Here is a 12,912-nt window from a genome sequence, read left to right as displayed (position 1 = left end):
TGTTGCTCAGGCTGGTCTCAAACTCCTGGGCTGAAGCCATCCTCCTACCTTGGCCTTCCAAAGTGCTGGGATTACAGGCGTGGACCATCGTGCCCAGCATGTTCCCAGGTTTGAGGTGTGTGGCAGGGTCTCCCACCTTCCAGGAGAGGGGTTCACTTGGTACAAGTCCTGAACCCCAGGGATACCCTGTCCCCATCCCTCAGCCGCATCCTGGCTGTGTCTCCATCCCCTTCCTTCCAGGAACCCCCAGAGACCAGCAATCAGGTACCCAGAAAGGCTTGTGTGAGACCTACTGGCAGGTCCCAGCCACCTGGGATGTGCCTTTATTTGTGGGCAAGGAAGGACGCTCCTCATCGCCTGGCCCATGTGTGTCCTTGGCCTTGGGCTCGCGGGTGTTCACCTCTGATCTGGCTGCAGTGTTGTGGAGGCCAGAAGGAGATGGTACCCCTTAGGGCGGCCTTGCTTCAGGACCGACTGCAGTGAGACAGAGGACCAGCTGGCTGCTACTGGGACCTCAGGGCAGGGGACTGGGCTCCCAGCAGGATTCTAGGCTGAAGCCCTGTCGGGCAGGTAGTGCTGCCAGCCCCATTTTAAAAGATGAGGAAACAGATGCAAGGTTGAGCACGGTGGCTCACGCCTGTCATCGCAGTGCTTTGGGAGGCCAAGGCGGGCGGATCACCTGAGGTCGGGAGTTCCAGACCAGCCTGGGCAGCATAGTGAAACCCCGTCTCTACTAAAAATACAAAAATTAGCTGGGAGTGGTGGTGGGTGTCCCCATTGTGGAGGTTGCAGTGAGCCAAGATTGCACCACTGCACTCCAGCCTGGGCCACAGAGCAACACTCTGTCTCAAAAAAGCAAAGAAAGGGGAGGGGAGGGGAGGGGAAGGAAGGGGAGATGCAGAAAGGAGCTGTGATCGGAACCCAGGCACCTGGCTTACAGCCGCCCCTTGACTGCTGCACTTTGAGGGAGATGCAGGAACACAGCGTGGCCACTGCAAGCCCCCACGGTGACTTGGCTCGCAGGGAGGATCCACTCCCAGCCCCAGCCACCCCACCAAACAGGGCTGCTCCCGGGGCCAGTTGCCAGCAGGGGCTCACCATTTGCCCACCTGCTCCAGGTTGCCGTACGGGTCCAAGAAGGCTCGGAGGCCGCTTCGCGGTCTCTGAGCAGCGGCCTTCTTCCCTGAACAGAAGGGCACGCTGCTGTTGATGGAGGTGTCCTCAGAAAGATAGCCCTGTGTCTTCTGGGTGGACCTGGGGGAGACAGGACCCCATGAGCTTCCTGGACTCTGAGTCCCTGGCCCACCCATGGCTGGCAGGGCCCTTGAGGACCCACACTGACAACCCGCCTGCTGCCGGGTGGGGAGGTCTGTAAGCAAGCGGGGTGGGGAGCCCTGGCAATGTCGGCGAGTCCCATCCCCTTCCCCAGAGCCACACAGGCCAGCACAGTCCCAGCACCAGGAGCTGGCCAGGGTCTCCTCCTTGGCCTCAGGGTACAGGGCTTTGGGCAAACTCTCCAGCCGTTTTCCGACACTCCCAAACACCCGCTCCGACGCCACTGGCAGGGCAGCCTTCTGGTTCACAATGATGCTCTGTTGGACTGCAGGAGAGAGGGCAGGGTGAGATCCCTGCCCAGGAGGAGGGCACTGGTGCCCCCACCCTCTTTTCCTCCCTCTGGCAGGCAAGGCCGGTCAGAGCCCTGTCTCCATGGCAACCCCAGGCTCCCCAGTGCCTTCTGGCTGCCTCTGGAGAAGGCTTGGGTTTTAAAACCACCTTGCGTGACTGTTTCTGTTATACCCAAGCTGTGCCCCTGCGCATCCCCACTCGTGCTGCAGCCAGAAGCGTGCCCCCTTTCTCGCAGCGGGGAGACTGCTTACCCCATCATAGAAATCCCAGAAACCATGCTGAGAGTGCTGAGGGCTTCAGGGAGGGCTGTCTCAGGGCTGGGGGCTCTTCCCGTCCAACAGCAGCCATGTGAGATGGTCCAAGGACCCTGAATTCCCCAATGGCTGCCGCAGGATGGAAAGGGCTGGGAAGCAGCAGGCTGGCCCCCACATATCCTGGGCACCCTGCTGCCCTGGACACCATGATAGCTCCTTATGGCCAGTGGCTGACACAGATTCATCTCCCGTATGCACCAGCTGCCATTCACATGAAATTGTTTCTCCTGGGCTTGTCCTGGCCTTATATTCCCAAGAGGGGCCCGGGGGCACTCTGGCTTCTATTTGTGGCTCTGTGTCACCCACACAAGCCCATTCTGCTTCTGGGGCCTTGGTTTCCCCACCAAACACACAGAAGTTGGGCAAAAATCACAGCTTCTAACTCCAGCTTCCTGTGATGCTAAGGCGACTGCGTCAGATCCTCCCAAATCAGCGAAGGTCCTAGGTTTGTAGGGCATCGCCCACAGCTAGACCTTGAGGCAGACATTTCCTGAAACTGCACATAGTAGGTGCTCAATAAATAGCTAGAGGAAGTTGACTGTTGGGGGCCCTGGGGGCTGCTGGATCCTGAGAAGACAAGAGGCTTGGTACACAGGAAAAGGTGGAGCCTGGTCAAGGTTATACCAGAGTAAGAACAGGGACTTCTCGCCTGCTTCTCGAAACACACTTCAGAAAGCTCACTGGGAACTGCAAAACAGACACCATTACATCCAGGGCCTGGTGGCTCTTAGCTTCCTTGCTGGACCAGGCAGTGCCAGCTGTCTCCAGGAGAGAGAAAGTTTCCTCTTCCCGGCTTTTCCGGGTACCTCCTCAGGCAGCCTTCGAGGGCTGCCTTCATGGATGTCGAAGGAAGATGCTTCCAATGGCATCTGGACCTCCTCCAGCCCCTGTAGGCCATGGGGGCTGTGAAGGGGAGCAAGTGTAGGCTCCAGAGGCTCTGGCTACAGATTTCAAGGTGGGTAGATACAGCGTATGAGGACCCCTTGGCAGCAAGCAGTCCAAGGTGCCGCCCACGTGGGAACACCTCCACTGGACTTCGGACCCTCTACTTGGTCCTCGAAAGTCACCCTGACATCCTCCAGGGTGGCCAGTTCAGGCACATCCTCTGCAGGGTCACTGATCTCTTGGCCTTTGCAAGCCGGTTCCTCACTCCAGGGGCCCAGAGCTACAGCCTCTCTGCCCTCCTGGTTGGAACTTTCTGGAGTCTCGAGGCTCCCCATCCCGTCTGCTTACCTGAGCATCTGCGCTCCCAGTAGCGGAGCGTTGTGTCCTGCAGGGTCTCGTCAGCGAATCGCACCCGGAAAGGGCAACGCCGCTTGCGGGGCTTAGAGCCTTCCCCCGAGGGGCTGTGGGTCAGTGCAGCCTTGAGCTTGGGGACCTGTGCACCGTGGGGCCTGCTGAGAGAGGGGAAAGGAGCCTGTGCTCACAGCCCCCCGCCGTACCCCAGCACACACCCACCAACCCCAGACTCGCTGTGAGATTCTGGACAAGTGCCCTACACTGGTCTGTAAGAATGGATAACGCCTATCACAGAAGCCAGCCTTAATGGAGCACTTCCTACCTGCCAGGCAGGCTCAAGCATCCCACCAAATGCACACAGCCCCCACGAAATGCTGTTATCATTCTCATTTTATAGTTGAAACAGAGGCACAGAGACTATTCCAAAGTCATGCAGCTGTAAGGCGTGGAGCCAAGACCTGCACCCTGGTTCCAGAGCTGGCACCCTTGCACGTAAAGCAATTTAGCAGAGAGAATAAGAATGCCAGCCCAGGAGTCATGCAGTCCTGGGTTTCAGTCCTGACCCTTTTGAGCCTCAGTTTTCTTATCTGTAAAATGGGAATATTGTGCCTACTTTACAGCGTTGTGAAGAAAGGAAATGGGCCGTAGAAGCATCCAGCCCAGGGTCTGTGGGGCCCAGAGGAAACATCACTAACTGGGAGCTGGGTTTTTTTTGTTTGTTTTCTTTTTTTTGAGACAGTCTCGCTCTGTTGCCCAGGCTGGAGTGCAGTGGCACAATCTCAGCTCACTGCAAGCTCCACCTCCCGGGTTCACGCTATTCTCCTGCCTCAGCCTCCCGAGTGGCTGAGACTACAGGAGTGCGCCACCGCGCCCGGCTAATTTTTGTATTTTTAGTAGAAACAGGGTTTCACTTTATTGGCCAGGATGGTCTCAGATGCCTGATCTCAAGTGATCCACCCCTCTAGGCCTTCCTAAATGCTGGGATTACAGGCGTGAGCCACCGCCTGCCCTGCTGAGCTGTTACTGTAACTGTCTATCTCAATCATGCCCCATCCCAGCCACATGACCTTTGGCAGACTGTCTCCAAGTCTCCATTTTGCAGTTTTTTTCCCTTTAAATTATAGGTACAATAATACCATCCTCCTGGATTTGATGAGTATCAAATGACTTACATGAGACATCTAGGATATGGCCTGGCACAGGGTTTGGCCTTAACCAAGGGTATCTGTTACATGTATATTTCATAGATAACATTGTTCCATTTATTGTTGTTAATTTCAGCTTCAACCGGGTGAGGTGGCTCACGCCTGTAATCTCAGCACTTTGGGAGGCCAAGGCAGGCAGATCACAAGGTCAAGAGATCGAGACCATCCTGGCCAACATGGTGAAACCCCGTCTCTACCAAAAATACAAAAAAATTAGCTGGGCACGGTGGCGTGCGCCTGTAATTCCAGCTACTCCAGAGGCTGAGAATCACTTGAACCCAGGAGGTAGAGGTTGCAGTGAGCCCAGATTGCGCCACTGCACTCCAGCCTAGCAACAGAGTGAGACTCTGTCTCAAAAAAAAAAAAAAAAATCAGCCTCAAGGGCAAAGCTGCAGGAAGGCCTACTTGACCCACCTATAGCTCTGTTATTGAGGAAGGTCATGGCTGGCTGTTGGAATGCACGTATTTATATGTCTGCATCCGTTCATCAGACCACATCTGTATGTCTGTGTAGATGCGGAGGGAATGTTTTTCATCAACCCCCAAAGAGCCAAGCAGTCAGGAGGTGTCAGGACAGTGCCTGGTTACATGCCTTGGGACCTAGTCATCCAACAGTTGTGTGCTCAGCATCTCCCCTTGAGGGCCACTGGAGCCTGTTGTGAGGCACCCCAGTGTCCCCTGCAGGGCCTACCAGGGAATCTCATACACAGTAAGGTGCTCAAGTATTTGCTCTTGAATATGAAAGTCTGTAACTGTGTCTGTCTCTGCTTTTGCTCGCATTTGAGAGAATGAATTCCAAACTTTTATTTATTATATCTTGTGAGAAGTCATGTGTATATTTGGCCTGATTGGTTGAAAGTTCTGAGGTTGATAAATGTGTTTCACTTTTTTTTTTTTTTTTTTTTTTGGGACAGGGTCTTGCTCTGTCACCCAGGCTGGAGTGCAGTGGCACAATCTTGGCTCACTGCAGCCTCAACCTCCCAGGCTCAAGCAATCCTTCTACCTCAGCCTCCCGAGTAGCTGGAACCACAGGTATGCACCACCACGCCCAGCTTACGTTTGTAAGTTTTGTAGAGACAGGGTTTCACCATGTTACTCAGGCTGATCTCAAACTCCTGGGCTCAAGCGATCCTCCTGCCTCAGCCTCCCAAAGCACTGGGATTATAGGCATGAGCCACCATGCTTGGCCATGTGATCCATTTCTAGTTCCTACTCTGATCCATCAGTAGTGTCTACCTGGAGTACTGTGCAAGGAAGGGTTCTGAAGCTCAGTGGGGAAATATGATCCATTAGTTTTGTCTGCCGTGGGTATCAGATGAGGAGGAATGATATGTATGTGATATATTTACTCTCCCTGGTCTTTAAACTCATGGGTAGTGCCATTCACCCTTCACTCCTGCTTAGGTCTGGAGGAATTTTAACCTGGAGGAACTGTTTCTGTCTTCTTTTCCCCCTCTGTTAAAACTGTGGTATCTAGGCCCAGGTAGGTTCCAATGCCTAGGCTCTTCTCTTACCTCCATCCCTTATTTTTCTCCCAATATTCAACATACAGTAAAACCTAATAAAAGTTAGAGTAAGAAATGGACAAATGATGGTGGGATGGGTAAAAAGATGGAAGACTGGGTGGGTGGGCTGATGGGTGGATGGACTGTGGGGTGAGTTAATGAAAGGGCCTGAATAGAACTGAAGTATGAATGTATGGGTAGATGGACAGATGGGTGGCTGGTTTTTTATGTAGATGGGTATGTAGGTTTGTGGATGGTTTTATGACTAGATTAGCGATGGACAGTGTCCCGGGTTTACAAGTGGATGGAAGGATTTGTAGATGGTTGATCAATGGATGGATGATTGATCAGTGGATGGATGGATAGAAGTGTGGGAGTTTTAGACGGATGACTGGCTAGCTGGTTGGCCAGGTAGATGAATGGATCCACAAGACACCTGATTCATGGGTGGGTGGGTGAGTGAAAATATGTATGGATGGAGTCATGGGTTCATGATAGATGAATGGGTGGATAGAAAGATAGATGGATAGATGGAGAAATTCATGAACAGGTGGTAGAAGATCTGGTTCATGGATAAGATGGATGCAAGGATGGATGGGTGAATGGGAAAATGAATATATGAATGGATTCATGGATGAATTATGTGTTGGTAGAAGACCTCATTAATGGATGGGTTGATTCATACATGAACTGGCGAATGAATCTTGAATGGGTTGATAGAAGATCTGATTCATGGACAGATGTATGTAAGGATGGATGAATATATTCATGGGCAAAAGCGGAAAGAAAGGAGGAAAGAAATGCCCCTTTCCTCCACTACCCTACCCTATCCCTCCCATCACTCACTGGTTGGCCTTTTTGACAGTGGTGAATTGTGAGTGATGACCCTTCAGGGGTCCCAGAGTAGGTGTCTGATGGAGCGAAATCTTCGTAAGACTATCCTGGAGGTGCGATGACTGGCCCCTTAAAGACAAACAGGCCACATCAGGCATGAGTGGCCAGGCTGTCCCTCTCTGGAAACATCGATGGCAACCCCGTCCCCACCAAGAAGGGAACTGACGCTTACCATAGGTCTGGAAGGAATGAACAGTTGGGACACTGCGGAGACCCTGGGCAGTGCTCTAACACACCACTTTGATGTTGTGGTGCTGGGGATGCTGGAGCCAGGAGGAAACACTTGTGAGCCTTGGCTGGGGGACGATCCTTCCTAGTCATATGGCCTCGGGGTGATGGCAGGCCAGCCTTCAAGGAGGGGTTACGAGGGCTCTGAGATACTCAGCTAACATTAGCATCCTTCTGAGTCGGTGTGGTGAGGGTGTTGGGTGCGGGGACACAAGAGACCATCCCCCCACCAGGAATGACTCGGGCCCGCCCCCTGGGGCCTCACTCAGTGGCTCGGGCTCCTCGGCGCACTTCTGCTGGAGCTGGTGCAGGAACTCACGGAACCTGCTGGGGAGGAGCTCTCCTAGGAAGGCGCCCAAGAAGTCGGGGTCTTCCCTGGCCACGCCCCTCCGGGGGCGCTCGCGCTCTCCAGGCCCGGGCTTCCTGGGCGCCGATTCCCGGGACGCGCCGGCCGAGAGCAGGGGGGGTAGCAGCAGGGACCGCAGCAGCCCCCGCTTCCGCACCGCCCACCGGCTCGCAGTGAGCAGGGCGGGCAGGCGCGGCGGCGGGAGGCGTCCGAAGCCCACCCCGGGCTCGGCGTCCCCTTCCGGCCACCACGCAGCGCCGTCCCCCGGGATCCTCGAGCCCCCGGAGCCCCGCGCGCCCAGGGCCGCTCGGAGCGCAGGCGGGGTCAGCTTGAGCAGCCGCGGGTCGCTGCTGCGTCGGAAGTCGCCGTCGCCAGGGAGCCCCTTGGGCGCCACCTCCTGGGCCCCTGGGCGAGGTCGACGCGGGAACATGCTTGGCCCCGCGCTCAGCTCACCGCACCCTCAGCGCGCGTGGGTGGGGGGCGCCGGGTGAGGTGGGGAGGGCATAGTCCAACCCCAGGCCATAGTGCCCCGGGCAGGGCAGCGCAGTGCAGGGTGAGCGCCACCGGCCCAGCGGACAGCGAATGGCTTCAGGCGAGAGCTCCCAGAGCCTCTGTTTCCTCACCTGAAAAATGGTGACAGCAAGAGTGGTCAGTTTTGGGGTTGCTGTGACGTTTAAATGAGCACGTACATGCCAGTCTTAGAACAGCGAGCTCGGAACAGTGCCAGGCACGCTGGCCAAGCTTACACATAGACTAGCTGCCGTTCTTAGTATTTAAAAGTTCTTACTATTTAAGGTTTAGTCCCAGCTCCACCACTTACTAGCTTTGTAACCTTGGCCAAGCCAATTAACTTTCCCTCTGTCTTCCCTGGGGGCTCTGGTCTGCAGAATGGGGATAATAGCAGCACCTGCCTCTTTGCAGCCGTGAAATGGCATCACCGCTGGTTGAGAGAGCACTTAGCCTGCCTTGCAGTGTTCACATCGTGGAAGCTGTTACCGTCATTAGCGCTCTACTGGGAATTAGGAAACCTGGAACCAGCTTGAGGGAAGAAAGACCTGACCAGCAGCCTCCCAGCCCTGGTGGTGCCTCAGAGACCCCTGGGTGGGGAGCCTGTTGAAAGTACAGATGACTTACCCCCAGCCCCCATTCTGATTCAGTAAGTCTCTGCTGGAACCAAGACATTTTTCTGTTGTTGTTAAAGAGATGGGGTCTTGCTAAGAGATGGAGTCCTGCTGTCGCCCATGCTGGAGTGCAGTAGCACCATCATAGCTCACTGCAGCCTCAAATTCTTGGGCTCAAGCGATCCTCCCGCCTCAGCCTCCTGAGTAGCTGGGACTACAGGCACACGCCACCACAGTCGGCTAATTTTTGTATTTTTTGTAGAAATGGGGTGGAAATTTTTTGTATTTATGTTGCGCGGGCTGGTCTTGAACTGCTGGGCTCAAGTGATCCACCTGTCTTGGCCTCCCAAAGTGCTGGGATCACAGGCATGAGCGCCCACTTCTGGCCAAGACACAGACTTCTAACAAACTCTGCTTTGGGAGGCAGAGCCCCAGTCCTACTCCCAGCTCTGACACTGAGGGGTCTCTGAGCCTGCTTCCTCCCCACCATACCCCACTCCCAGATTGTTGTCAGCTCTGAGCTGGCTCCTGGACAGTGTCACACTCACCCTGGTGGGCTTCTGGGCAGGGCCTGAGAAGGTCCTGTGAGTTTAGAGCTCTCTACAGGTAGGCTAGCCCTTGGGAGAGCCCATCATCCCTGCCTGGTGCCTCTCCCAGCCCCTCCCTGCTGCCTCTGGGCGGTTTCAGGGTCATTGTGATCCGCGCCTCACCCCTGGGCACCTGAAGAGCAGTGGGCACCAAGGCCTGGGGACTGAGGGTGAGGCTATTGTGTCCTGGATGCCCTGGCCGTAACCACCCAGGGCACTGGGACTCTGACCAGGGCAGCCAGGCCTTCCAGATCTGGGAGGCTCAGGCTGGGTGGCTCTGGAAGTAGAACTTCCACCCCAAGAGCAGGCAGTCAGAATACAATGGACCTAGAAATTACAGGCACGGTGGCTCACGCCTGTAATCCCAGCACTTTGGGAGGCCGAGGCGGGCGGATCACCTGAGGTCAGGAGTTCAAGACCAGCCCGGCCAACATGAAACCTCGTCTGTACTAAAAATACAAAAATTTGCCGAGCGTGGTGGTGTGCGCCTATAATCCCAGCTACTTGGGAGGCTGAGACAGGAGAATCGCTTGACCCTGAGAGGCGGAGATTGCAGTGAGCTGAGATCATGCCACTGCACTCCAGCCTGGGTGACAGAGTGAGACTCCATCTCAAAAACAGTAATAATAATAATGATTCAAGGCCTGGGTGCTAGGTGTGCTTCTTGCTATTGAGATGTCATTTCTTTCAGGCAGTCTCAGCTGGCAGACAAAGAAATGTGTGTGTTTACTATTATACACACAGAGATCTATAAATATTTCTATAGGTAACCATCTGTACTTATATTAAGCTAAACATGAGCTCATGCTGACATCTCCAACTTTAATCCATTACACGGATCATTTGAGAGTCTGTCTCAAAAAAAAAAAAAAAAAAAAAAAAGAGGCCAGGTTGCACTGGCTAATGCCTGTAATCCTAGCACTTTGGGAGGCCGAGGCAGGCGGATTGCCTGAGCTCGGGAGTTCGTAACCAGCCTGGGCCACATGGTGAAACCCCGTCTCTACTAAAATACAAAAAAATTAGCCAGGTGTGGCAGCGTGTGCCTGTAATCCCAGCTACTTGGGGGGCTGAGGCAGGAGAATTGCTTGAACCCGGGAGGCAGAGGTTGCAGTAAGCTGAGATCGCGCCACTGCACTCCAGCCTACAGAGTGAGACTCCATCTCCAGAAAGGAAAAGAAAAGAGAAGAGAAGAGAAGAGAAGAAAAGAAGAAAGAAAGAAAGAAATTAACATACCCACTTTCAAGTCCATGGTCTGCTGTTTTGCTGTGTGATACTGGAGAAGCGTCTTTTTTCTCAGGACTCCCTGGGCCTTATCTCTGAGTCTTGGCTGGGAGAGGGCCGAGAGGAAGCTCATAGATTATTGTGAAGCTGGGGTGGGAGACAAAGGTCATTTACATGAGTATTTCACTGGCATGGCATAGTTTCATAATTTGAAAATGAAGAAACGACTTTGTAATTCAAATAACAGAGTGACTCACTAGAGGACACATCGCCAAAGATGTATTCTATTTTCTGTCAATGCTTCTCACCAGGGATGGAGGGACATACTTTCTTGGAGAGCTACAATATTGAGTGGGGGAGGGAGATATTTTTGTATTTATTTAAAGGGTATGTGACTTTTTTTAATGGCTGAGAAATACCAGATTAACTAGATGGTTTTTTGTTTTTTTTTTTTTTTTTGAGACGGAGTCTTGCTCCGTCGTCCAGGCTGGAGTGCAGTGGCGTGATCTTGGCTCACTGCAAGCTCCGCCTCCCGGGTTCAAGCCATTCTCCTGCCTCAGCCTCCTGAGTAGCTGGGATTACAGGTGCCCACACCACGCCCAACTAATTTTTTTGTATTTTTAATAGAGATGGGGTTTCACCGTGTTAGTCAGGATGGTCTCAATCTCCTGACCTCATGATCCACCCGCCTGGGTCTCCCAAAGTGCTGGGATTACAGGCATGAGTCACCACACCCGGCCTAACTAGATGTTTCTAAAGAGCCCTCCAGACCTTGCACTCTGCAATCATTTATCAAGCAACTACTATGTGCTAGGCTTGGGAATTCAGAGATGCCAGAGGCTTTGAGGTCAGGAAGCTGGCCAGCCCTGGGAAGGCCTTGGAGTCTGGGTGTGGGGAAGGGGCTTGCTGTTCTGTTGACAGGAAATAAGATAGGGCTGGATTTTTAGGCATGCAAAGTTTGGACCAGAGCTGCCCCCTGGCGGAGGATTCCAGACACCCCCAGCAATTGAAATTGCCCAGGATCAATCCCTTTGCATAGAGACACAGAAAATGAAGCTTGCTCAGCAGTTGGGACCTAGAATAGTCTAGAGGGGATGCCAAATAATATGCACATACACACGTTCTGCGGACTCAATGCAGATGGGGCTTTTTGGCATCCCCTTTCTCCCATAGCTTTCAGTACATTTAGAGCAAACACACTTTAAGCACCTTCTGTGTGCACCGCTCAGAGGAAGGCATTGGAAACCTAACGCCAGAATATTATTATTTTATTTATTTATTTTTGAGACGGAGTTTTGCTGTTGTCACCCAGGCTGGAAAGCAATGGTGTGATCTAGGCTCATTGCAACCTCCACCCCCCAGGTTCAGGCGATTCTCCTGCCTCAGCCTCCCGAGTAGCTGGGATTGCAGGCATGCACCACCATGTCTGGCTAATTTTGTATTTTTAGTAGAGACAGGGTTTTGCCATGTTGGCCAGGCTGGTCTCAAACTCCTGACCTCAGGTGATCCGCCCGCCTTGGCATCCCAGAATGCTGGGATTACAGTTGTGCACCACTGCACCCTGCCAACACCAGGATGTTATTAATAGTTTAGGAAAAATGACCTTAGGGTGAATATTGTCATTATAATAGCTTCCATTTCCTGAGAACCCACTGCAGGTGCTGAGCTGAAGGTCTGACGTGCAGTGTCCCACAAGTTTAATCCTCTCAGAGCATCAGAAGTTGAGTAATGATTACATTGCTCAACGTCTTCTGGCAGGAGACTGAAGCTCGGAGATGTTAACAGGCTCTACCCACCTGCAAGCTCGTGTTTCCATCACTGCTGCCTCGGAGATAGCTCCAGAATTTCTTTGCACGGGAGGAGCCGAGGGAAGGGCCATGCTTTTGGAATGGAAATTTCATGGGCTTGTTCTGCTTATTTGGGTGGGAATCCCATGGCACTGCCAAGAGTATTTCTTTTTATTTTATTTATTTTGGGGAGTCTGTATTATTTTAAGATGCTAATGGAGATGGGTGGATTTGAGGACCAATGGCTTTTTTTCCCTTCTTACTCAAAGCCCAGCCTGCAGCCTCCAAACGAACTGTTGTTTGTGATGGGGATGGAGAGAGGGCAACGCCGTGGCTCTTTTCAGTTTGGGAGGTCCTTCCAGATTCCCAAAAGTCAATTTAGTCAAGTTTTGAGCTGTAACCTGTGTTGGGCGTGGTGGCTCACGCTTGTAATCCCAGCAGTCTGGGAGGCCAAAGTGGAAGCCTTGCTTGAGGCCAGGATTCAAGATCAGCCTGGGCAACCGGGTGAGACCCTGTCTCTAATTTTTTTTTTAAAAGAAGTCAAATTAGGTCGGGCGCGGTGGCGCACGCGTGTAATCCCAGCATTCTGGGAGGCCAGGGCGGGCGGATGACGAGGTCAGAAGATCGAGACCATCCTGACTAACAAGGTGAAACCCCATCTTTACTTTAAAAATACAAAAAATATTAGCTGGGCGTGGTGGCGGGCGCCAGTAGTCCCAGCTACTTGGGAGGCTGAGGGAGGAGAATGGTGGGAACCCGGGAGACTGGGCTTGCAGTGAGCTGAGATAGGCCACTGCACTCCAGCCTGGGCGACAGAGCGAGCCTCCGTCTCAAAAATA

General features: G+C 53.2%; 2 protein-coding genes across 2 annotated transcripts in view; one reads left to right on the top strand and one right to left on the bottom strand.

The window, feature by feature from the left end:
* Positions 1-283: 283 nt before the first annotated feature.
* Positions 284-7,983, bottom strand: LOC105532855 (chromosome unknown open reading frame, human C9orf50). The gene is made up of 7 exons (XM_011971166.1): positions 7,277-7,983; positions 6,956-7,046; positions 6,736-6,852; positions 3,174-3,337; positions 1,438-1,600; positions 1,106-1,254; positions 284-500 (listed from the first exon to the last, which is right to left on the bottom strand). The coding sequence occupies exons 1-7, from the start codon at positions 7,785-7,787 to the stop codon at positions 397-399; spliced, it is 1,299 nt and encodes a 432-aa protein (XP_011826556.1). The 5' UTR covers positions 7,788-7,983; the 3' UTR covers positions 284-396.
* The window catches only part of NTMT1 (N-terminal Xaa-Pro-Lys N-methyltransferase 1), a 21,366-nt gene continuing 15,876 nt past the window's right edge, over positions 7,423-12,912 (top strand). Inside the window, exon 1 of the mRNA XM_011971168.1 lies at positions 7,423-7,530. The gene's annotated coding sequence lies outside the window, so the exon portion shown is untranslated. The remainder of the gene's footprint in view (positions 7,531-12,912) is intronic.

Source organism: Mandrillus leucophaeus, unplaced genomic scaffold (assembly GCF_000951045.1).
Source record: "Mandrillus leucophaeus isolate KB7577 unplaced genomic scaffold, Mleu.le_1.0 Scaffold99, whole genome shotgun sequence".
In the NCBI taxonomy this organism is placed as follows: domain Eukaryota; kingdom Metazoa; phylum Chordata; class Mammalia; order Primates; family Cercopithecidae; genus Mandrillus; species Mandrillus leucophaeus.
This window is presented reverse-complemented; position numbering and strand designations above follow the sequence as displayed.